Genomic DNA, 26,281 nt, shown 5'->3' on the forward strand with positions numbered 1-26,281 from the left:
TAAGGTTATGATTATAGTAATGGAGGTGAGGGAACATAAATAAGTTATATTCAGTATATCTTTTAAACAAATGGAATTTGTTGTCAGAATGCTCTGCTGCCTCTTTCAAAACCCCTTCAATTAGTAGGGACCCATTGCCTTCATGTCCTCCTTTTCAAAGGCAGCTAGATGGCACAGATGATAGAGCTAGACTCAGAATCAGAAGATCCAAGTTCAAATCCAGCCTCAGACACTTCCTAGCTGTGTACTCTGGGCAAGTCCCTTAAAACTGTCTGACTCAATTTCTTCAGTTGTAAAATGGGGATAATAATAGTACCTATATCTCAGATTGTTGTAAGAATAAAATGAAATGGGAAGCTAGATGGCCCTGAAGTCAGGAGGACCTGAGTTCAAATGTGATCTCAGACACTAAACCCTTCCTGACTGTGTGACCCCGGGCAAGTCACTTAATCCCAATTACCTCAGCAGAAAAAAAAAATTTTAAGGAGATATTTGTAAAGTTCTTTGCACTATATAAATGCTAGCTATTATTATTATTATCATCATTACCATTATTATTTCTCCGTCAGGTAGAGAAAGAATCCAAACAAATGATTCACCCTATAGTCATAGATTCAACATAATAAGCTATATATTCTATCAAGATGATTTATATATGAAGTTAATATATTCAGTGAAGCGGCACTTTAAAAGAGAAAAGAGAAAGCAGTACTTAATTAAAAGTGATAAATTGATTTTTTAAAAAAGGCAAGCACTGGCTAATGATAGAATTTTAGGTTTTATTAAGAAAAAAGCCACTCCATGAAATTTCCTCTCCCTACAAAGCGATAAAACACGAATTTGTACTTAGAACCAGATAGAAATTGAATTGAAAGCTTTTTTAGGTGGTCCTTTGGTATATGGATTCTTTAAGGAAGATGAGGGCCAATTTTAGTAGAAATCCATCAGTCACACTTTATGCTCTGCCAGTTGTACCCATGTTACTGCCTAAAGCTCTTAGGCTTTCCACAACCTACACTGTCTGGTTGGCCTGCTTCCTGACCCTTTTCTATAAGATGATAATGGATGAAGGAGAGAAGGCAGGGGGCAGCTAGTGTAGAGAGCACCAGCACTCAGGTCAGGAGGACCAGAGTTCAAATCCAGCCTCAGACACTTAACACGTTGTAGCTGTGTGACCCTAGGCAAGTCACTTAACCCCAATTGCCTCAGCAAAAAAGAGAAGGAGAGCAAGAGCGAAAGAGAACGAGAGAGAGAGAGAAGGAGGGAGGGAGGATAGGCTTTCTTCACTCTAGATTTATATGGGGTTTGTTTGTTTGCCTAAAAGAACTGAGTAATAAGCAGTTGAAACCTCCAAATAAATAAGAAGATTTCAAGAGAACTCTTTTAATGAGTTGAGTTCATTGGGCTCCTGATGGGCTTTATTTTAGGGTACTTAAAATATGAACAGGCATCTTGAAAGCTCATGGAGAACCAGAGATGCTGAAGGAAGAACTAAAAAAGGGTAAATTTTGTTCTGATTTCAGAAAAAAGAGAAGAGAATAGTTTTGTTTGTTTGTTTGTGATAAATAAGCCAGTGAGTTAAAATTCAGTACTAGAAAATTCAGAATTGGGCAATAGATTTAAAGCTAGAAAGGATCTAAGGTCAGATAGTACAGCCCCTCATTTTATAAATGAAGGTATTGAGTCCCCAAAAAATTAAGTTATTCATTTGAAGTCCAAGAGGTAGTAAATGACAGAGATGGGATTCAGACCCATATCCTCTGATTCTAATGCATCTAATTGCACATCAATATTATATCCAATCACAATCCAGTCATCAAATCTAGTGTAGTCTATTTCCGTAATATTCTACCTATCCGTCTCCTTTCTGTTCATATAACCATAATCCTAATTTAAGCTTTTATCAATTATTACATGAACTATCTAAAAAATCTTCCACTTGGTCAGTACGGGCTTCACATTGCTGACAAAAAGGAATTTCTGAATTGCGAGTTTAAGCCCCTACTCGATAAATTTCAGAGATTTCTTACTACATATGGGATCAAATTTAAAATCCTGTTTGGCATATAAAGCCCTTTTACAATCTGACTCCAGCCATCTCTTCTTGCCTTATTACACCCTTCTCTACTTTATGCTTCCTACTAGACTGTCAAATTGACATTCTTGCTCTTCCTTTTTGCTGCTAACATTCTCTTCTTTCCCAGGTTCATCCCTGAGTCTCTGGGTGTTTCTACCTCCTCCCTTTCAGCCTCCTCACCCTGGAAATGTCTCTGCCCTGAACCCTCATCCTGATTATTAAATCCCTGGCCAGAACTACCCTTCATAAAGTGTGCAGGGCATCCATATTCATTTCTCCCCTGGTCCTACTCTAACTATCCAGACTTTCCCACTTGTTCATCAGCAGTGTATGGGGACTCTTCCCTTTTCATTCCCACCTACTTTTGGGCTTGGGTTTTTCCCCATTAAGAATGTAAGATTTTCAAAATAACTGTTTGGACATGTATACATATATTGTATTTAATTTATACTTTAACCTATTTTATATGTATTGGTCAACCTGTCATGGTGGGGAGAGGGGGAGCAGGATGGGGAAAGGGAGGGGGAAAAACTGGAACAAAAGATTTGGCAATTGTCGATGCTGTAAAATTATCCATGCATATAACTTGTAAAAAGCTATAATTAAAAAAAAATTTTTAAAAAGAATGTAAGCTTTTTAGGGTAAGTACTATTGTTTTTGCTCATATTTGCATTCCCAGTATTTAGTATAGTGCCTGGCCAGTGTTTAATAAATGCCTTTTCTATTCTTTCTTATAGGAGAATGATGTCCCATAGATCATCCAGGCCTAATTGCATTCATCTCTGCCTCTTAAAATCCCCTCCTCCAAAGTTCAGCTGAGATACCACCTCCTATACAGTAGAAGGCTTTTCCTGATTCCCAACTGTATCATCACCAAAATTCTATTTTTAAATTGCATATGGAGGCACTCAGGAGGAGACAAGGATCTGCTTCTAAAATAAGACATCCTGGGTTTTCCTATGACATAGGTTTTCCTCTTTCCATTGGCTGCAGAGCTGAAATGGACCGAGTCTTTAAAAACTACCACATGGTACAATTTTACTCTCTTTCTGACAATGGCCAAGGGTGGAAGAGCTGTTCGCTGATAACACGGACACCATGTACTGAACTGTGTGAGAAGAAAGCCTACCTCTGCCTCCTTTAGCCTTTAAGATCATAAAAATTGGGCTTGCAGTTTATTTGTCCTTTTCTGTTCTAGGTACCAGCAACAGATCCCTATCTCTAGTAACTTGAGCCATGGTACTCCTGGAGGCAGAATTTCCAAGTGGGTTGTTGCTTGAAAATCTGCAGAAAAGCTCTGAGAAACCAGAGTGACAGGATGAACCCAAGGAAACTTCTGACTTGAAACTTGATGGGACCATGCTCTATAGGAACTGAGTTAAGGAGTGAACCTAATATGTCTCCGCTTTCCAGAAAATGAAGAGGGGCGATCACATCCCCCAGCTATAGATGGGGTTCTTTGTTCTTTATCTTTGGTGTGAATACTCCTTTGTAAAAGTTACTCTGTTAAATTAGTTAAATGGAAGTGCGGTACAAGAAACCCCTGAACTGGGGGAAATATTAAGCATAAAATTGAATGGCAGAAAAAGATTAAACATCCTCCCATCAATTAGAGAATGGCTGAATAAGTTATGGTATATGAGTGTTATGGAATATTATTGTTCTATAAGAAATAACCAGCAGGATGATTTCAGAGAGGCTTGGAGAGACTTATATGAACTGATGCTGAGTGAAATGAACAGAACCAAGAGACCATTGTACATGGCAACAACAAGACTATACGATGATCAATTCTGATGGTGGCTCTTCAATAATGAAATGATTGAAACCAATTCCAATCTATGCCTAGAAAGGACTGTGGGAACTGAGTGTGGACCACAACATAGCAGTTTCACTTTTTCTGTTGTCATTTGTTTGCATTTTGTTTTCTTTCTCAGGCTTTTTTTTTTTTTCCCTTCTTGATCTGATTTTTCTTGTGCAGCAAGATAACGGTATAAATGTGTGTGTGTGTGTGTGTGTGTGTGTGTATACAATTTAACATATACTTTACCATATTTAACATGTATTGGACTACCTGCCTTGTAGGGGAGGGAGTGGGGTAAAGAGGGGATAATTTGGAACAGAAGGCTTTGCAAGGGTCAATGTTAAAAAATTACCTATGCATGTTTTTAAATAAAAAGTTTTAATTTAAAAATAAATGAATGAATGAATAAAAAAAGACTAAACATCCTTAAACTTCCTTTAAGAGTAGAGAAATCTGCTGAGGGATGAAATATCACACACCCAGTCTTCAGACAGAGGACCAATATCACTATCTATCTCATGGGGTAATGAATGTAAAGTATTTTGGAAACCTTAAATCATTATGTACGCTACAAGAACCCTACACCAAAAAAGTATGAATACCTTTTATTTAAGTAGAGATAAATGTGCACACTAAGAAAGTGTATTAGAGATACATCTATATGTCATCCCCACAGAATGCATGCTCTTAGGAGTAGAGTCTGTTTCATTTTTGTCATTGTTTCCCCAACACAAGGACTTAATACTTGATTGATTGGCTAATTGCTGTTCTAAATAATTGTTCCCCTTAGTTTCCATAGCTTTCTGTATAGTAAGATCAAATACATGCAGACCGAGGCTATTCTTATATACTTTTATCTATTAATTATAGCAATTATTTGTTTTGAGTTAGTCAACAATCACTTATTAAGGGCCACATATCAGGTTTGTGCTTAGAGCTGGAGAAACAAAGATAAAACCAAAATATATACATATACTCTATGTATACGTACTCATATATATGTATGTATATATATTTATAATATACAGAGACAGAAAGATGGGGGCGGGGGACATGGGAAGGGAAACAGGGACACAGAAAAAGAGAGGAAGAGACAGAGAAACAGAGAGAGAAAGAGATAGGGAGAGAAAGAGAGGAGAGAAGGAGAATATACTCAAGATGTTTACATTCTCACAGAGAAGACAATACACATAAAGGTATTCACCAAGTATAAGCACAATACTCATATGGTTATGTGAGAGGAAAGTCATCAGTAGATAGTGTGACCAGGAACGACTTCCTGTGAAGATGATTCAGGTAGAAGGTCAGGCATTCAAAGAATCATGGGTTTAGAGGGAAAGCAATTCTAGGCATGAGGAACAGCCATTGTTTCTCTTGTAATGTTTATCTGGGTCACTGGAATAATCAGGCCTGTGTATTTTTAAAATATCACTTTGGCAGCTGTATGGGGGATAGTTTGGAGAATAGACATTTGAGGGAGGTCAATTCAGAGGTTTTTGCAACAATCAGTCCAAAGGAATGATGATTAGGACTTGGAACCAGATTAGTGGATACATCAGAGGACTTATAGGATAGAGGGTGTTAAGGTAGAACTGACAATTTTTGACAAATACATATGGTGAGGGAGAATGAGGTGATAAATTTGTCCTTGGTTCAGAAGATAAAAATCTTCTGAATAATAATATTGAATCTGATACTTTTAAAAGTAGACCAATAGTTTATTTTATACAAATACAAAACCTCAGCTTTCTTCCCCCAAAAGAGTCCCTCACAATGCACGAGACCTGAAAACAGCTAGGTAAAAATTTTAAAAATGGTAATGATTGGTTAAGAAGTTAAATTATGCTTTCTTTGTGACATTAAAAATTAGAAGAGAATTATGCTGGAGACTTTTCATAAAAGATATATAGCTATGATTTTTCTTTTAAAGGAATACCTGGAAGTCAATTCTATTGGAAGTCCATTTCACAGGATTCTTTGAGGGTAATTTTACTTGTTTTTCAATGCTATCTCATATTTTAATATTTTTATTTATTCCTGATAGCTTTATACAATTTTGAATGGAGTTCTTGGTAGATCATTCTTGACTGATATTCTCTATCCTAGAACTTTTTTTTTTTTTTTTTTGGTGATTGGCAAGTACATTAGGTGCACTAAAACAGGGTTTGCTCTCTGGTGACATTCTATGAATTGTTATAGCTTTACACTTTGTTCTCGGGTCTGATATTTCTAGATAATTTTGATTTTTTTGAAAAAGTAATCAAGTTTTTTTTTTTGTTATTGTTTTACCAATTTTTACCATGATGCTTCTCACATAAAAGATGCTTAATGTTTAACAGATTCTTTTCTGGGATGCCGAACATTCTTAGATTTTTAAGAATTTCTCCTTTCTTTAAGATTTCTCCTTGAAACCTGGCTTCCAGCTATTTATTATAGAACTTTCATTTTTCTGATACTGCAATGTTTTGACAATTCTCATTAAAATTTTGCATAATCTTTTATTTTTCCCCAAGAAATCTATTGCTTCTTAATCTGTCATCTATTTTACTTTCAAGTCTTCCATTGGAACTTTAACTTTGCTAATTATTTTTTAAAATAGTATTTAACCCATTGTTGAGTTTCTTATGCCCACTGTTATCTATTTGTTTATTTTGGTTTTAGTAATAAGTATTGTGCTTATTTTTCTGGAGATTTCTCTCATAATATTTCTTAGTTTTGTTTTTGCTAAGGCAATTGGGGTTGTTAATTTCCCAGGATCACACAGGTAGGAAGTATTAAGTGTTTGAGGTCACATTTGAACTCAGATCCTCCTGACTGATTCTCTATCCACTGTGTCACCTGGCTGCTCCTATTTCTTAGTTTTATTGAGAGTTTTTCTTTGCTTGCTCATTTCCTCAAATTTTTCTCTTTTGGGGATTTCCTAATTAAGATCATCCCTCCTCCCCTTTCCCCCTTTTGTTACTATTCTTTTGTCTGCTTCTTACCCAAAGTCCACACTTTGGCCATCTTCCTGTTATGCTAATATGTTCCATCCTTTGCCACTCATACAACAATCCAGCTCTCATCCTAGGGCTCTTTGTTCCTGATTGGTGAGTGTTGACCAAAATAAGGTGTCCACCATTTGACCATGATGAATGCTGGCCATCTTTCCACATGTGCCATGTCATCTCCAGACTTTGCCTTATAGTCTTGCTATAGAAATAGTAATCAAGACAGCCATTCTTTTCCTTTTTCTATTATCCTTGCAAAATCCTAAATCGTAAATCTCTTTATGTATTGCCTTTTCCTATCAGAATATAAGCTCCCACCACCATATTAAAGTTTATGTGTGGTTTTTTTAAAGCTATAAATATCAGATTCAGTTCTTATGCAATCTTCTTTTTTCTGTCCTTCATATATGAAAATGCTCATCTTTGTTGAAGACTGTCAGATTCATTTTAAAAAATTAAGAACATAATTTTCTGAGTACAGCCAAGATGACTGAGAGAAAACATTTTTGCCTAGCCCTCCTAATATCTCTCCCATAATAATAAAGAAAATGTGCCAGATAAATTTTGATTAGAAAAGGACAGGATAAAGTCAAAGGGTGTCATTTTTCCAGGCCAGGGCAACTTAGGAAGACGGAAAAGTCTATAGACTCAAGATTGGGACTACTCAGAAGTTTAGAATAGTGGCAACACAGTGCCCAGACACAGAAAGGGAACCTTTGATAAAATGCCAGATTAGGAAGCACCACAGCAAAAAAAAAAAAAAAAAAAAAAAAAAAATCCTACAACCCCCCAAATCAGCATTGGAGAAAGAAGCAGGTGCCATCTGGCAGCTCTGTCACCCACTGCAAAATTCCACATCACAGATCCAGGGAGGAGAGGAATGGTAGATTAATATTGAAGATAAAACAAATTCCAGAATCTTAGCTTGCCATTCAAACCCCAAGAACAGCCCAGGAGGACAGTGAACAGATCTCTTCCTGCATCATATCACTTTAGAAGCACTAAAAACTTGTAGGCCCCCCAATTGATCTGTGAAAGCAGCAGAAACTCAATTCAGACATCCCCTAGAAGTGAATAGAGTCCAACCTAACAAAGTCCAAAGTCAAAAAGCGTATAGGAAGTAAGCAAAAAAATCAAAACAAACTAAAAAAAAAAAAACCAAAACAAAAAAACCACTACTATGATAGGGAAGTTCAAGACACAAATGCAAAAAATAGTGACTTAAAACTACCTATAAAACCATCAAAAGCCTTAAAGGGGGAAAAAAAATGCAGACTGGGCACAAACTGAACAAGAATTCCTAGAAAAATTAAAGCAAACACTAAAAAAAAGAAAACTGAAAAGAAGCAAAAATTTTTTTAAAAATCAAGAGTGGTAGAGGAAAAATGAAAAAAATAGTAAATGAGAATTTTCAAAGACTCACGAAGAGAATGTCTTAGAAAAGGAGACATAAAACTTTAGTCTTCAGTAAGTTATCTTCTTCAAAACAACTTCTTAAAATTTTGAATCAACCAAATGCCAACTAATGACTCCATAAGACATCAAGAAATAGTGAAAATAAAAGCAAAAGATTGAATAAATACAGATATGAAATATCTGATAAAAAAAAAAACTGACCTAGAAAATGTTCAAAGATTGCAAATAGTTAAACAGTCCAAAATATTTATCTTTTTTTAAATAGCTAAATGGGCTACATTGATGTGAAGATTTCTTAAAGTTCCAAAAAATCATCTCCCACAGACATTGATATATGGCAATTCCTAAAGATTTTACTCTAACTTGTCACCATCATTAGCACTTATGTTGTATGGCTAATTTGCTGCCATTTTCATATTAACTTGAAATTGACCCTTGTTAGGGTAAATAACAAGTATGTATATATGGAAACATAAGCAAAAATCCATCTGATTAAGATTCCTTGTGAACACTGTACTAGTCACAAGGGAACATAGCATGAACACATAAAAATTAATATGGCTGATTATATTGGGTACTTTTGTCAGATTCCTTTTTTTTTTTTTAATAAGGGAATGTTCACACTGGGGGAAAGTTATTTCCAGAAATTACATATAAAAACCAAAAGTCACCATGAAACATTTTTTTCAAAATGTGGCTGAACAACGTAACCTTTTACAGTATTCCTTGAAGAATCATACCAAGTTCTTGGAAAGGCAGTATGTTGTTGCACAAATAGTGCTGGGCTACTTTCTTCTTTTCAGCAGAAGGACTATAGCTGTGAGTTGCATATAGGGTCAAATGGGCTTAACTGTATAAGTATTGTTAGAGTGGTGAAAGGAGTGGGAAAGGTTTCACACACACACACAAAAGGATACGATAAAAACTTTAAATAAAAAATAAAACAGGGGTGGTGACATGTGAAGGGAATAGAACTACCCAATGTTGAAAGATTTCTTTTAGGTTTTAAACATTTCGTAGATAGCAAAGCATTTAAACTGTGATTTTTCAAAATTCTCACCTTACTGGTTTGCCCCCTTTTCTACCTTTGACATTACCATTTATTCAGCATCTTGTGTATTATCACTAGTACTACAATACAATCTACCTAATACATCTCTTATAGATGTTTCCACTTCCATTATATGGAATTTTAAATCTTTGAAGATTATGGTATCCCATATGGTTCACAGCCATCTCTCCTCACCAGGAGATAATTTCACATTTAAAAAACAAACAAACAAACAACAACAACAAAAGAGGTATACAGGTAAAGAAGCTGCTTGGCATCTTTTAAAATGCTTCATAATATTCCAAAAGTAATCCAATCCAACTCTTCTATTTGATTCTCAGCCCCAATAGTCTATAAGACATTGTCTATTTACAAATACAAAAATAAAACTAGTCATTAAGACTGAATTTTCTATTGATGACGGAAAAGAAAAAATACCATTTTTCCAAGAAAGATTGCATTTTCTTCTTCCTAAATTTTAAAAGGCATTGAGGATAGAATGTCCCAAGACTCAACTAGAACCCTGAGATAAAGAAACTTCTATAAGCAAGCAAAATGTCGTAAGAAAACTCTGGAGATATAAACAATATCTCAAAAATATTGCAATAAACCAGAGAAATTTCACCACAACAAAACAAAAGGATATGCTCTTAGAGTTCCTAAGAAAATTGTGAAGAAAATACATTGTTGTAAAAAAAAAATAAGTTATTGCTAACAAAAAAAAGGATTATTCTCTAATCATACAAGTTCATTAGGAAGTTAATATGTTCAATTTAATAGACAAAATTGTAAAAACAATGACAGAAAGCTAAACAAAAGGCTAAATTCTAAAGTAAATTTTCTGGATCAAAATGGATCTTGATTAAGTCTTTTCATCTATAATGAAACAGTTTTTGTGTACCTATTTCAAAACTAAGAATTAAAATTGGGAAAGCAAAAATGCCTGTTGATTCAAGTGAGATAACCTTGAAATTTCAATAATAGAACATACTATGAGTAGAAAATAAAAGATTTGGGATTTATCTTTTCTACTGAGAAATGTCTTCCTAAGATAATTGAAATGGTACCATCCTCCTTGTATAGTGTTATTCATTTTGGGAGGATCAACTGTAAATTTTGAGTAAATATGTTTACAACAGTCATAAGCTCAAATCTCCAAGCCTTACACTATCTTCTATTGAAGAGAAAGAAGGTAAAAAAAAAAAAAAAAAAAAAAAAAAACTTACTTATCAAAACAAACACAGAAATAAGATCCAGCTCCTCAAATCTACATTTTTTCAAGACACAGCAACAGGTCCCCTTAGCCCTCTCAAATGCATTCTTGACTTACAAAAGCAGTTCATTAGGAGTTTGTATTGCTTCTTATATTAGTGATCATTTCTGTTACAAGATATTACATAAAAGCTCCTGATCAAAAGGTTTGCCTGTCATTAACAGAGCTTCTACAAGTAACATGTTATGCATGGATGTAAACTAACTTCCTGTTTTCCAAGAGCCTAATGGTGTCTTTGAAGCGTTAATTCACATTACATGGGAATGCATTACTTTACTTTCAAGCAGTATTTTACTCAATTGTGGCATGAAGCCCAAATGCCATTAGTCCTGATGCCAATGACTGGGGGTTGGGGGGGGAGCTTGCCTGCCATTTCAGAGGCACCAGCTTGCCAATCACCATCAACAGACAGATCGAGCCCAATAAGAAGCCCACTTCTCCTAGAATACAGAACACTTGGCCCTCATTTCAATTAATTACCACAACCGCTATTACTCCAATCTTTTATTTTGTCCATGGCTACAACCTATAGAAAACAATACACTCTGAAATTTAGTTTGTGCCTTCACAGATCTAATCAGTGCTTGAAAAAAGGTTATATATGTGAAATTAGTGACATAATGGAACAAAGTCACATGATCTCTTTTATCCTAATCTCTCCAAATAATCCTTAAGAGTCAAGGACTTCAACTCTACATTGTCACTCAGATTATCATAATTATCCATTTCTGCTCTGGAGGGTCCCAGAATGAGATTGACAAGCCAATGGAGAATAAGTTTCCTGTATGACTGAGCAATGAAGTTCAAAGCACACTTCATTATTTTAAAAAAAAAAAATTAAATCACATTTTTAATGACAGTATTAGGTAAAGTTTACCTAAGTGGATTATTCAGATAATGAAAATCAATACAGCAGGATTTCTTGTCATAATTTGTCAATACTCCCAAATTTAAGGAAATCTAACATTAAAAAGATGAAAGCAATGAAAACAGATTTGTTTGTTGAACTTCTCTCACACCATAAAAATACTCTGAAAAAGTCTGACAAAAAAATCATAATTTATATTTGTGAATCCTCATATTTTAAAAGTGAGGAAATGTATACTTTTTCTTTAGATCAAAACTCATGAGCATTTATCACTAAAGACTACATCTGATCAAAGGAGTCTAAAAATTATACTATCATAGCTTTCTTTTCCCCGCCATTACTTTTAGCCTCCCTCCACTGATGCTCTCAACTATTCCCCTCTCCTCCCAAAAAGACAAAGTTCAATCAAAGATTATGCATTTTCTTTGACATCACTAAATGACAGGAAAGCATAATAAGATTTTACCTTAGAAAGCTCAGTACATCTCATGCATTTTTAGTATAAAAATGGGTTGTTTGGGCTATTCAGCATGTACAGAATGTGTTTAATCTGATGTGAAGTTGGCTACCAAGCAGTCTAGCCAGTCCCAAGAATGTTTAACTCAAGATCTGGTAGGCTGCCAGCCATACTAAATGTTTTCGCACTGGTTTAATAAGCACTCCCAGGAAAGCTGAAGGCATGGGTGGGCAGTAATTAAGATTGTCATATGAACTTGGATGGGGTGGGCAGGGGCCTGAAACTCCATCTCTTAAGGGAACTTAACATTCATACAGAATTTTAAATTTTATTTCTGAGTAAATTCAGAATTTTATTTTAAATATGCTAAACATATGAAATGTCCCATTATTAAAAGTTTGCCTATTTTTAACATAATGAAAACTTTGCAAAAGGTTTTTCCTCAATATCTGAGCTTTATTTTATTACTCAGATCTAGCTTCTAATCCTGGCTCTATCACAAATGAGCTATGTGAGATTGTGCAAGTGAGTTAATCTTTTTTATTTGTCAAAATGCAGGGACCAAACTAAAATTTTCAAATGATTTTTTAAAACAATGTTCACAGTGACTATGGAGAGGTCCCAAACTGACAAAAGAAAAGGAATGGGATTTGTCTTAGTTCTTTCCTGTACTTAAATGACTCAAAAATGTGGATTTCTTTTTAGTGATACAGACTACAAATCACCAGTGCCAGCAAATCCACATTTGTTCATGGCCTGCCATAAATTCACCACAGGGGGTCTACCCATTTTATGGGGGCCTTTCTCCTAACAGCACAAGGATAGCAGTGGAACATATGAGCTGTCCAACAGTGATATCTCACTCTCACCATGCTATTACAATAATAATAATGCCAGTTATCAATGACACATTATTAATATTTTGATAAGCTGTATTAAAAACAACTTTCCATAGTACTTTTACAGAGCCAATCCTTATCCTAAAACAATAAATGGAAGAATAGATGGCCAGAATAGACCAGTTTCTAATTCTGTTACTGGCTCTATGAAAATATGGCATTAAAACACAAGATTTAGAACTGGTATTCCAATTTGATTTCAACTTGACTGAACTAGGAGATTTCCTCTATGTGCATTACACTTTCTAGGCATAAAGGAGTAAATACCAACCTAAAATCAATTAATAAGCATTCGGAGACTAAGTGCAAAGCAGTAGAGTAGGGGTTGGAATTTTAAAAAACAAAAACTTGCCCTGTACACTCACAAAGGGAGGAAACCTGTATTCACAGATATAGATATGAAATAATTGGGGGGGAGGGGGAAGATACCAGAAATTGAGTTTGGTTAAGACTTCCTGAAGAAGAGTTCTCAACTTTTCTTTGATTTACAGCACAGTCTTATTCTTTGCGCTGAGGAATTGAGTTACAACATGAGGATGGTGAGAGACTCCCAAGTACTCATCTACCAATACCTGGTGTATAATTCAAACTGAACTTTATGAAAGCAGTGGTCAAGACAGCACATTCTAGGTTATCAGAGATAGCCAGCGGTAGGAAGCATAATATCATATGTGAAACATTTTGGGAAAGCCAGTGTAGCTGGGCAGTAGCATGGCAGGGGACTAGCTTTATAAGGCTAAATATTTAGGATGTGACTAGGTGGAGAAGAACATCAAATGCCAGAACTGCTTAAAATTTGATCCAACAGGCATTATGCAATATGCTTAAAAACTTTTCAAGTATGTTTTTATAATGTGGATTTCCTTATTTCATTGTCAATCTGTTGAGTAGCCACTATGTATAATAGGTATAAGAGCAATGAGCTAAGCGATCACATGATTTGTTCTTATTCTGAAAGAGACTGATAATCTTAATAATCTTCCTTCAAGGACCACATATTGTTAAAAAAAACAAACAAAACAAGAAGTGCAAAGTAGTTACTTTATTCTGAAATATCTCTCTTCGTGATGTCATGCTTTATTCACAAATATTCCAAAGTTTCTCTTTATTGATATCACTCATCATCCAGACAAGAGTCCAAGGATTGCACCTGGCATTTCAGTATAACAAACATGGGATGGCTGAAAAAGACACTATTTCTTTTCTTAGTTGATAGTAATTTCTCTAGTGTTACCAGATATATATCTGCCAAAAGCTAAAAACAAAACGCATTAGTGATCAGATTTTTAAACTTTATATTCATTCTTAATACACAGGACATGAACCACAGTCTCATATTACCTTATTAAGCAATAAGTTTTAAGTTCCAGTTCCGCTTAAGTGAATTCCAATATGGAAGAAACGTTAATGTATTTTTTTCCTCATTAATTTTAATGTCTGGGGACACTGTGGAAAACCAAAGTTAATGTGGGTAGAAGAGTGAAGTTTTAAAATAAAAATTTCCATCATTTTTAATGTCACTCTTCTGTGAAACTGAAATTCATTCACTGAAAGTGTTTCTGAAACCAGACCAGTATTTGTCAAAAAACACCCAAATCAGTTATGAACTTAAGGAGAATTACACCAAGATCTTTACTGCCTAAACAGCTTTGGATTTTCACCACTGAAAACAGAATAGTTGATTTCTATTGATTTCAAACTTTGGGTTTTCTCGTTCTTTGAAAGTCTTTCGAAAAGATACTGTTGACTGAAGAAAGCAAGACCTTTCTTTCCCAAATCACACTTCCCATAAATTACGTGCTTCCCAATGACCTCAGAATGCCTTTGGAGAATGTATTTCTTGTTCAGTTCAGTGTTAAAACACTTAGAATTTAAATTTATAATTATTTTGCTGAATCAATTCGCCACCTAATTTTATTTCTTTAGAAAGTTTTTTTCATACAAGCTTATTACACATATGCAGTTGTATTTTATAAACTGAGACTCTCCATGTTGTGTCAAATTCTGAATTTCCTTTAAACCTCATCTAGAAATTACTTTCCCCACAGAACTTGTTAAGCCTAAGTAACTTTCAAAAAAATAAAAGCAACAGCCCGAAATCTTAGTGCTATCAGTGTATAACATCAATAGCGTCCATGTGACCGTGTCCCTCTCTGGAACGTTGTCATCTCTGAATGGGAGCTCCTAAAGGGGTTAAGAACGTGAAGGGCTCAGCTCTTCTAACTAGATGCTCTTCCGCACAGCACTTACTAAATTGCAAGCAAGCCAATTAATAAGTCAGATCAAATCCCTTTCTTAGGCTCAGGATCCACTCACAATGCTAATGGGGGAGAGCGCCACCGGAAAAAGGAGCAGGTAGCCAAACCCGGTTGTCTCCTTCGGAGACGCACCGACCTCGACGTTCAGGGCCTGGTCCCTCATCCTTGGGGTTCCCCCCTTCAACTACTTGGAGATCACCTAGAATCCAAAGTGTGGTCTCAGCCATGCTCTGGGTGAAACAAGTCAAGGAGCTCCAGGGCTAAGAACCATTTCTTCTGGCTTTGTGATGGCCCCATCTTCGTCAATGAGGTAATCCGTGGAGTGCCAAGCAAGGCCACAGAAAGTGGGTGGTCTTTCGGGAGGGAGGCGCTCCCTCTCCCCCGGCCTCAGGCTGGAGCCAGTTCCTGCAGCTGGACGAAGGCAGCCACAGCCTGCACTCGGCACATTTCTTCATTTCTCACTTGAGTGCCCTTCTTTAGTTCCCTTTCAACTGCCCACTTTATATCGGCTTCATTACACCACCGCTCCATTTGTGATGTAAATTGGGAAACTCGGGGAAGTTTTTCTTTTGGCCTTGTCTAAGGAAGAATACCAAGAGGTATTCAAAACGTATTAACACAAATCAATGGCACCAATAAAAGCAAAATCTCCTTAGCAACATAATCTTGATTGCAAAAGGAGAACTGAGAGCATTTAGCAGAACAGTGGCCCACATGGAATACGCATTTGTCTGGAAGAATCCTGCACAAAGCCTAAAAGAGAGATTTTGAAAAAATCCAAAATTAACTCACAGGGAACAGTTACTCTTTTTTTCAAAAGTACACAATTGGCTACATTAAATCTATCGTGTGCTTTTCTGCTCAGCAACATTGTATCATACCACTTTGCAAACTGAAATTATAACACTCTGCATGCTTCCCGGGAGCTCCAGGGAAGGGTTGGGTTTGGGGTTTTTTGGTGGGATTTTTTGGAGGAGTTTAAAGAGTAATCAAAAGTTTCAAGAAATATGCATCTCACACACAACGTGGGGAAAGTCAGAAGGCTACTTAGCTCTGTCATCTAATAGATACCAAATCACTAGATGACTCTTAGGGCTGGACCTAAGGACGGTAGCCCTTCCTCCACTAAGTAAAAGTACTTGAACGATTTGTCCAAATGGTTCTATCACTGCATAACTGAGGTAAAATTCAAGTAATGATATTAATAGCAAATATTCAGAAGAAAAGCATTTTGGCTTACTGTATATAAGACATTCAGTCTTAGTGAAATGGTTCATAATTATTTTATTAGATACAATACATATAATTAAATCTTTTTTTTTTTTTTAAGCTTTGGAATTTTTCAAGCCTGGGGTAGTCAGGAAAAGAAAAAATCCTATTTGAATCCTCTGTGTATGAATGTAGATACATGCTCATTTACAGATGTAAATACTTAAAATTTATTTCTGTCTTTTAAATTCAATATTTTAGACATATGAACTAGAAAACTAAGACATTAGAATTTGTTTACCTTATAAAGTGGTAGAGGCCGAAACAAAGTATTTGGAGAGAAAGATTATAGAAACGAAATCAGACTTTATTTCTAAATCTTTCTCCAACCATGAGAAATTCATGAAGACAAGCATTTATGTTTTTCTTTAAAATACATAACCAAAAAATACTAAGCTTAACTACAAGCTCCTAAGTATGCACTAATAGTTAGTTTGGAAAATTTATTCCTGATCAATGTATTAAATATATACATATATATTTAATACATTGTATGTATGTATGTATATTTTTTTTCATTATGAAATGCTCATTTATTTAATCCAGTTTAAAAAACTGCTTGTTTGGATCAATTTCCTTTAAGTAATTGCTCCCTTAGTCCCAAACTTCCTCCCCCATCTCCACTCAAATTGGTTTAAAAGGATTTTATTCAATTTTATGATTTATGGAGACAGGCAATAAATTCACCAGTCTATATTTTAGATTTAAGTGTTGAACAATAATACTTAGTTGTACATTAATCATTAAAAAAAAATCACCTTATATTTAAATTAAGGTGTTAATCTGTTTACTAAAAAAATTCAGCAAATGAAAACTTAATATAATGAACATACTGATGTTTTATCAAAGTTTTTTTTTAAATTTGGATAAATATTTTATACATGAATCAATTAAAATATAGACTCAAACCTAAACAAATTTTCCCAAGCCATATTACAATGCTAAGTCCTTAGCTGCTACTTCTACTTCTCCATTTTCGTTAACCATATAGATCCAACACTGCCAAAGCAGTATAATTTTTTTTACTTAAAAAGATGAACATGCTTTTATTTTATTATGATTCGTATTTTCTTAATGTTGAAAGAAAAACAACTTTAAATATCTGTCATAGAAATTAATAGAATTATCAACTATTAAAATTAAATTTAGAACATTTAACCAAAATTTGATTTGAATAAAAAATATTACTTGACTTACCTGACTTTACATTCTTTGATGGCAGTATGAAACAGAGCACCAGCTCTTCATTTAATTTCTCATGGGTCATCAATAATTTCTGAACAGGTAAGTGTTTTTGTTTGCAAACAACCCCCAAAGAGTTTTATTTGTAAATATTCACAAATTCCTGAAATCTTTTACCCAGCAATTGTTGTTAAGCTAAGTTTAAGAGCATTACATTTAACAAGACAAATAAAACATGCTTTATTTGATACACTAACCATAAGCATCTCAAAGAGCAACTTGGTGGACAAAAATCCCTATTCTAAATCAAACTTTTAAAATTTCTTTTGTGATATATATAATGACATAAATCTGTCTACAGCCACTGACCATGGCATAGCCTTCAACCTTTTAAAGAACCATTACATGACAATATAACTATTTCCCCAATCTGGTTATTATGAGCATCTTGTTTCAAAAACCACTATTAGTATATTTTCTAATGCTAATTAATTTTGAAAGAATTTTTAAAATTAAGGAGAAACTGTAAAGGAAATTTAATGCCTATAGTTCATAAAAACAAAAGCAAAACCCCCCCAATTTCTAAAAAGTTCATAAAGATGTTAACGAGATAGTTGAAATTGCCTGATTAAACAGAATGTAATTTAGAAATGGGAATCTTCAACCTGAAGTCTAAGTTTCTTCCGTGAAAAAGTATAAAAACCTCTCAGACTTTCATACCAGACTTTAGACCTAATGTTTGAAATAATTAAGCTACCGTAAAAAAAATTAAATGGGGACAGGAATTTTTTTTTTAAGAGTTAGGGGAAATGCAGTTTTCAAGAATACATTAAAATTCAACAAATGAGAGTAGATTGAACTGCTCTCTTTCTATTGCATACTAACTTTTTGTTTGTTTGTTTGTTCCTAGGCAAGAAATAAATCATATTTTCCATAAAGTCTCTTGCTCTAGTTAATCAATAAATATATGCTTAAGAAATACTATACTCAAAATAACAATAACAGCAACTCACACATAGTATTTTAAGGAAAAAGAAGTTTCCTCATAGCAATCCTCTGAAACAAATAGTACAAATATTTCAGATAAGGAAACTGAGGATATCTAGGAGATTAAATGATATACTTATAATTAGAAAACTAATATGTGTTGAATTTCAAAGCATTTTATTTTTAAGTAGATGTACTATGACACAAAGGAATCTTGTATCAGAAGTCAAAGAACGGTAAGGGTAAGAGACCCTAGGGAGAGCAGAAGGCCCAACCTTTTTACTTTATTGATGAAGAAACTGAAGACCTGAAATTAAAAAACTTGCTCACATACTGCTGGTGTCCAGATTCATAGATTCTCTAAGTCCAATTCTCCCTTCAGCTATTCTAGGCTTATACATTTATAGAAATCAAGGACCTAAAGTACTACACATAATTTCCTATAACAAAACAATATTCCAGCCACATACAGCAAGTATTCCCAATTCTGAAAATGCAGATGTAAACTTGAAACCTTAACTACTAGTTTATTCACTAAGGTTTGTGTTAACATGGCAAATATAAAAAGTCTACTACTACTACTACTACTCAAACACTATTCTTAGAAACCAACTAGATACTTACTTTCATACAAATTTTTAACAACTACAAAATAATGGATCAAATAATTCTATGAGGTAGGTAATCATATCTTTGTTTTGTAGATGGAAGAAAGTGAGACAAAATAATCTGGTCTCACACAAAGTTAGCAGAAAAAAATACGTCAAGGGAATTTCAGCATTTGGTTTAGCCTAAAAACCATCTGTGTTGATTTAAATTTTCTACTTTGCAAAAATCTATTCCTCTATGACTAAGAAAATTTTGAAACTTCTGACTAATAACATTCTAAACCAAATATAATACCTTTCTACATTCTAGAAAGAGGATACATTAGCAACTCTTAAAACTTCTTCAGGATATATGGTTGAACCACCCCACATCACACTATATAGACATGAAGAATATGGAGAGTTGGAAAACAGAAACAATAAAAAGTTGGTAAGCTCAATTTATCTTTATAAAAATATCCAGACTCAAAATATTATAATAGAGGAACCTTATTAAACTTTTAACAAAATACTTGGTGACAGAAAATGGGAGAAGAACAAATTAAAGGAAACAGTTCTGATGCGGGAAAGGGGGAAACTTCTCTATTTTCGTACTTTAGCTAGGCCTTCTTTTTCAACCTCTCCTCCCTAAAACCTACTGAGATATCAACTATGCCTCTTACCATAAAACAGAGCAAAAGGATTGGAGTGCCACAGTTCCATTTTGCCCTTTTTCCTTTGTTTCCTATGGAAGGATTTTTTTGATGTTTTCTTTGTGAGAACAAATGTATTGTTCAAAAGGAAACAGCTTTGAAGGGGAATGTGAAATAATTAAAAGGTTACCAACAGCTTTGGGGTCAGAAAGTAGCAGCAATCTTAGCAAAGAAGAGAACACTAGGTTCTATTTATGTACAAAATAAAGACCTAGTACATGCTTTGAACCTAGTGCTAGACCATGAGGGCTTGCAAGGTTAATCTTGGAGCTACTGTTGGTGGCAACAGAGATGAGGCTAGAGTGATATCCTCTTATTCATACAAATAAATAAGCAGGTCACTTGGGTTATTAAGCTCTTCTTTTAAAAATGCAAATATCCACAGAGAAGGCTGAATCTATCTGTGATTCTCCCTCTTCTCTGCAATAATCAGAGTAACATTCAATAATGAAAGCAGGAAATTTTGAGTTTTCCTTTACAAAAACAGAAAAGAAAGAAAAGATAACTTGGGAAAAAAGAAAGGGAAGGAGAGGAAGGAAGGGGAAGGAGAAAAGGAAAGGGGAAATAAAAAAAGAAGAGGAAAGGGAAGGAGATAAGGAAAGGGAAGGAAAAAGGAAAAGAAAGAAAAAAGAAAGAAGGGGAAATGGAAGGGGAAGGAAAAGAGGAAGGGGAAAAGGAAAGGAAGGCAGGCTTAAAGGAAATAGAGCATAAAAGGTCTAGATATCCAGGGTTAAAGGAGGAAAGATTGTTCTGGACAAGAAAGGAGTACAGAAATGAAGGTGGGAAAGGCACCAAAAACAAACTGCCTAAAGATACCCTATTATGCTCCTGAAAACCAACAACATATAATGGGACTGACCCGTTATGTTTAAAGAAACAAGCTGAAAAACTCAATGACACTAGGAACAAGATACCTTAAATCACCTTTTGGTTCTTCCTGAACCATTCTTTAGTGGGAAGCTAATGAAAAGAAGAAGCCTTTGGTTACTGCCGCACTGGCTTTGAAGGTATCACTATTTTATGATATAAACGTAAGTTCTGCTTAAAAGTAGCAGATACTACTAGTTTTCCTAGAGTGCGAACACATTCATACAGCGACTATTTTCTATATAGACTAAGTAATTTAAGAGTATAAATTTTGAATGAAAAACTGACACTTGTCTTAACCATCTATATCATGTCAGACTGGCTATGGGTTTCACTAATAAGTGAGTCATATTGCATAGTTAAGTTTCCAGGGACATAATTTTACCAACATAATATCTAAATCAATAGAACAACAAACCATATAGTAACATGGTTCCATTCTACATTTAAATACCACCAAATGTTTCTCTCTATACAAGAATGGTGAATTTCCAAAACCACAAATGATATGCAAATTATTCACTAAGCTTATGTAAGATTCTACACATTCACTAAGGGTTTTACAAGTACCCCACTTTGCCAGTATAAAAATGATAATATGGCTCAGAACTCATGGAAGCTATAGAATAATTACAATTTTGAGTATTTCCTTCAGATCAGCCTACATATAAAGGCATCTTTGACATTTTCAGTAACATGGCCACTCAAATTCATAGTCTGCATAAAAAAAAAAAAAAGAAAAAAGAAAAAAGAAAAGGAAAAAAGAATAACCCAGTTACACTTACACTGGGGGACACTAATGAAAACCAAAGCACGAAAACCTAACTGTTCAAGGCATAATTGGCTCATGGTAGTGCCGGCATATTAAGCATTCATGGTTCTTTTCCAGATACACATTGAAAGTCTAAGAGTGCACATTCCCAGAGAATCTCTTTAAGCAAATGACACACTTCTCCATTTAATTAAAAAGGAGAATTAGAAAGGCTTAAAAAGGACACTATACTTAACACTACCATTCATAGTAAGTTTCATATTCTCTTGAGACTCTATTAAAAAAAAATACTTTCAAAAGACCTTACACATCTTTTTGAAGCCTGATAAAAAGAAAGATTAAGGTAGGAAGAAAAAATATATATCCTTCTAATCAAGTTCAGCTCTTTTCACTAAGGAAGCCAAGGAGACATAGCTACACATATAAGATAAAACGCCACATTTAGAGATGATGCATTCTACTGCATCATCTAACTCTATACAAGCAGCCTACCTTTCCTCTGGTTTTACATCCTATAGCAGATAAATCTTCTCCATACAATATATTCTTTTCCACTAAACCCAATAAGGAATATTACAGTGTTGTTTTGAATAGCATAACATTTTAATTGCACTATTCAAAGGGCAGCAAAACATACCCTAGATACAAGCTAAGTGAGGTGAAACATGTGATTGGACTCTGCAATTTGAGCTCTTCAGAAGAAAGGTAATTATTCTTTTTAAATTGTTAACTATAATTTCGGGCACCAAGAAAAATATCAGAAAAAAAAATGATAAACTATTCATTCAGACAATTCATGATGTCAAATATAAGATGACATCCAACCATTTTAGAGAATACAGTACTATGGAGAAATACACAAAACACTTAAAAAATACAGATGTATAAATTAATGAAACTGGTATTTAAAAGATTTAATACAAGGAGGAAGGTATTTTGTAGTGGTACCACTTCTTAATACAAAGTATTAATCAGAGTATATATGTTTCAAAATTATTCACATTATTGCTCGATACCACAGCTGTATGGAACAAGTTCTTAACATACATTAAAATTTGTGTAATTCCAGGCTTATAAAAAGAACAAAAAACTTACATATACACCATTGAAAATTTCTTTTTTAAATTTAAATGCATGAAGGTATATACAACCAAAAGAAAAAAAATGAAATAACGAATATAACTGGACTGACTCAAGACTAGGTCATATCCCCATTAAAAAAAAAAAAATTCTTGAACAATTGTGCAGAAAATTAAGTTACTCTAATGGACCAAAAATTTTAAAAGAACCAGCACGTACACACACTGTTACCTTCTCCATATCTTAAATTCTCATTATAATCTTATATATCTTATTTTAAGTATCCTTTGGAGAGTTGGTAAAGGCCTTTATTTGTCTCCATTATTCAATTTTTCAAGCCTGTTTTTTAAGATTATCCAATCTGGAACTGCAAAGAAGATGGATACCATGGAAAATGTGTTCCTTAGATAAATACTTAATAAAAATGAATATTTCTGCACCTTGGCATATAAGATTTGGTAAACAATAAAAAGTAACCCAAGTAAGGCCATCATTAAAGATATAACCTTGAATAAAGATATATGTAGGTTGTGATGCTACTATGTTTTCTGTGATCCTGAGCTCTAATAACCATTAGATGCATGCATACCTTTAATCAATTCTCCTATTCTAGACAAAATAATTCAATGTCTGTTTTAACAACATTGAAGGTAGAATATTTTCTGGACTATTTTGATATGATTTATCCATGAAAGAACACAGATAGTCTATTCAGAATAGGGGTAAGGAGTGGGAGCTGGATTTGGGGAATGGGGACTTAAATCCCAAAAAGACTAGTACAGAAAACTCACAATTTCAAAAGGGATAGCTTGATTAAATTAATAAAAAATATAAAATAAAGAATATCCACTGGGAATAATACACAAAGAGTCACAGAAAGTGTGTTTATGTTAAAGGAATTTACAGTGAAGGGATCACGAACCTTGGGTTAAAAATAAAAAAAGCCTGGTCACTTTTAGGCTATGTTCAAATGTATTTTTTTTTTGATAATACAAAAAAAGTAATCTTTGAAAATCAGAATACATTAACAGAAAAAAGCACAATAACTTAATTGTTTAACATCTGTATGAAATAACTTGCAAAGTCTGACAAAAAATACACACTTAGAACATGCGGTTATTAAAAAAAAAAAACAAAAAAAAAAAAACACCACAAGATTCTGTAGAACCAATGCTATGTCACCACCAGGAGAGCACCAAGCAAGGCACCATTGGAAAGACAACATACTTGGATAAGTCTCTATAAATAAAGCAAATGCTAATCTGGTCGAAAAATCGGTGTCTTTGGTAAAAATTCTATGAGGATGACCTGTTAAAAAAAAAAAAAAGACAAAATTAAATAAATGTGACCATAACAAAATGTTAGCACTTTTCTATCATTTGAAAAGGCTGCTAATAATATAACAATCACAAACACTCCAATCATCATTACTTGGCATTCATATAGTCTTTCTCTGGGAAATTCTGATACATGATTTGGAAATGTTACATTAAAAAAATTATTTTTGTTAATTTTCTTTCTCTACCAAGCAGGGCTTAACTCAGTTTTGCAATCTACAAAGGGCCAAAGAAGCAAATGGAGAAACCAAAGTGTGAGAAGACCTTTCTGGGACTAATTCCTCTGCTGGCCAGGTATGCCTACAGGTTCCCAATTAATGTCTTCTCTTTTTTCACTCAGTATTCTTGATCAAGGTGTGAATAATTCCCCTTTCCCCTAATTTCAATCAACACAAAGGCAGAACTTTTACTTCAAAAATTTGGCTAGCAGTAGGAGGACAGTAAACTGAAGCATAGAAACAAGTATTCAGAGTGCAGATTTCTAATTCTCAATGGTTTGCCAAAGATCAGCATGGCTGGCATAAACCATGAAACAGCAAGTCCTAGTTCCTTTGACTTCACTTAAATCCTCTTTAGAGTTGAATAATTAGATTCTCAAACCTCAAGCCAGATCTCTACTGGGATTCTTCAACCCTTTCCAAAATCAGCTTCCTGGTTTTGCATTCACTGACTACATCCTCTATACCTAGGTTGGCCTCATGCTAGTCCCCGGAATGAGGAAAGAGCTCTATCTAGTCACCCAATATTCCTTTTTTGCTCTAGCTACCCTGTCCTGGATTTACATGTAGCTCCTTTGCCTCTGCTGCAGGTTCTCTATGAAAGTTGTATCCTTACTTCATCCATTCCTTCTAACTTGTTTGCTTTGACTGAAACATACTCCTTAGATTGTAAATGTGTTAAGGTTGGTACTATCTTTTGGTAAAAATATGCTTTTCTATCTGTATTAGTTGGCTATCTAGACTTGTTTTTTATTATCAATTATGTAATCTTAATGGAAAACTTATCTTACTAAGGAGATCATTCAGATCCCTCACTTTCTGTACTTTTTAAAGAGGAAGTTGGATGGCACAATGGACAGAACCGAATGCTAGGCCTGGAATCAGAATGACCCGAGTTCAAATCAAACCTGAGACACTTAATAGTTGTCTGACCATGAGCAAATTGCTGAACTGGAGTGACTCAGTTTCCACAACTATGAAATGGAGGTAATAATAGTATATCCTTGAAGGATTGCTTATTAGGACCAAATGAGATATTTGTCAAAAGCACTTAGCAGAATGCCTGGCACATAGCAGACATATAAATACTCACTCCCTTCTCCTTTCCTTTCTCCTGTTCAAAGTCTGTTGATACTCTTTTTAAAAGTTCCTCACTAAATTCGTTTCCTATATGAATATATTTTTAGGATATAAATTGATAGGTATTATATTCAATGAATTATTAATTCCCTCATGATTCATATTACCATTTCCACAATGCTCTTCAATGAATTATCATTTAAGAGGTCTCAGGAAAGAACCTAAACAAATAATACTGCTGTTTTATTACAGCAAAAAGACTTTACATAAACTTAAACCAAGTAAAGGCTATTCCTTCATACAGAATAACTCATGAGATAAATGATAAAGCCAAGACTAGAATCCATAATTCCTAATTTTTAAATATACCATCCTGGATCCAACAGATTAAGATGTTCGTTATGAAATGTTTTTTATCTCTGAAGAATTATGATCCTATGATTTTAAGAAGAAAAACCAGTTAAGGAAAGAGGAAAGCAAAGAAAGAAAAAGCAAGCCCCAAATGATAAAAATGGAATATATACTTAAAACATTTGAATAGAAGTCACAAAACTCACAAATAATTCTTATGGTCTAAATCTACCTAAATTTAGAATTCTTTACATTTTACTCAAGAATTTTAATAACAAGAAAGAAATAATATAGTACAAAGACAGGCCAATCATCTAGGGGATTCTAGGTGAAGATCTACCATTTAATAGATGCATTACCATAGGCACTTAATCCCTCTAAATATCTTTTACCTATTAAAAGGTAATTATGCTAGGTTTCTTTGAGATGATCTTTTAGTTCTAAAAATTAATATTCAACATCTCTATTTTCAAAAATTAAAGATATTGTATTTGAACAATATGTTTTTCCGGGTACAAAATTCTATGGTTTGTGTATAGCTCCTAGTGGGACTGAATTTCACAAGGGCATCATTTCTTCTAACAGGAAATTAAACAATTCATAAAGGATTTGTGATTTGTTTGGTCAATGAAGTTTTCAAACTCAACTATAATTCAGTAGGTAAATCTTAACAGAGTTGCCTGAAACTCAAGAGAAGTAAAGGGGAGGGATTGCCCATGGTCACAGAGTTACTAAATGTTAGAGG

At 34.2% G+C, this 26,281-nt stretch overlaps 1 protein-coding gene across 1 annotated transcript in view; it reads right to left on the reverse strand.

Annotated features, from left to right (window-relative positions):
* Positions 1-13,862: 13,862 nt before the first annotated feature.
* CHIC2 (cysteine rich hydrophobic domain 2) overlaps positions 13,863-26,281 on the reverse strand; it is a 42,745-nt gene continuing 30,326 nt past the window's right edge. Inside the window, exons 6-7 of the mRNA XM_051964293.1 lie at positions 17,560-23,858; positions 13,863-15,846 (exon numbers count right to left, since the gene is read on the reverse strand). Of these exons, the coding sequence (XP_051820253.1) occupies positions 23,808-23,858 (51 nt within the window). The 3' untranslated portion in view covers positions 13,863-15,846; positions 17,560-23,807. The remainder of the gene's footprint in view (positions 15,847-17,559; positions 23,859-26,281) is intronic.

The sequence above is a fragment of the Antechinus flavipes genome, chromosome 6 (assembly GCF_016432865.1).
Source record: "Antechinus flavipes isolate AdamAnt ecotype Samford, QLD, Australia chromosome 6, AdamAnt_v2, whole genome shotgun sequence".
In the NCBI taxonomy this organism is placed as follows: domain Eukaryota; kingdom Metazoa; phylum Chordata; class Mammalia; order Dasyuromorphia; family Dasyuridae; genus Antechinus; species Antechinus flavipes.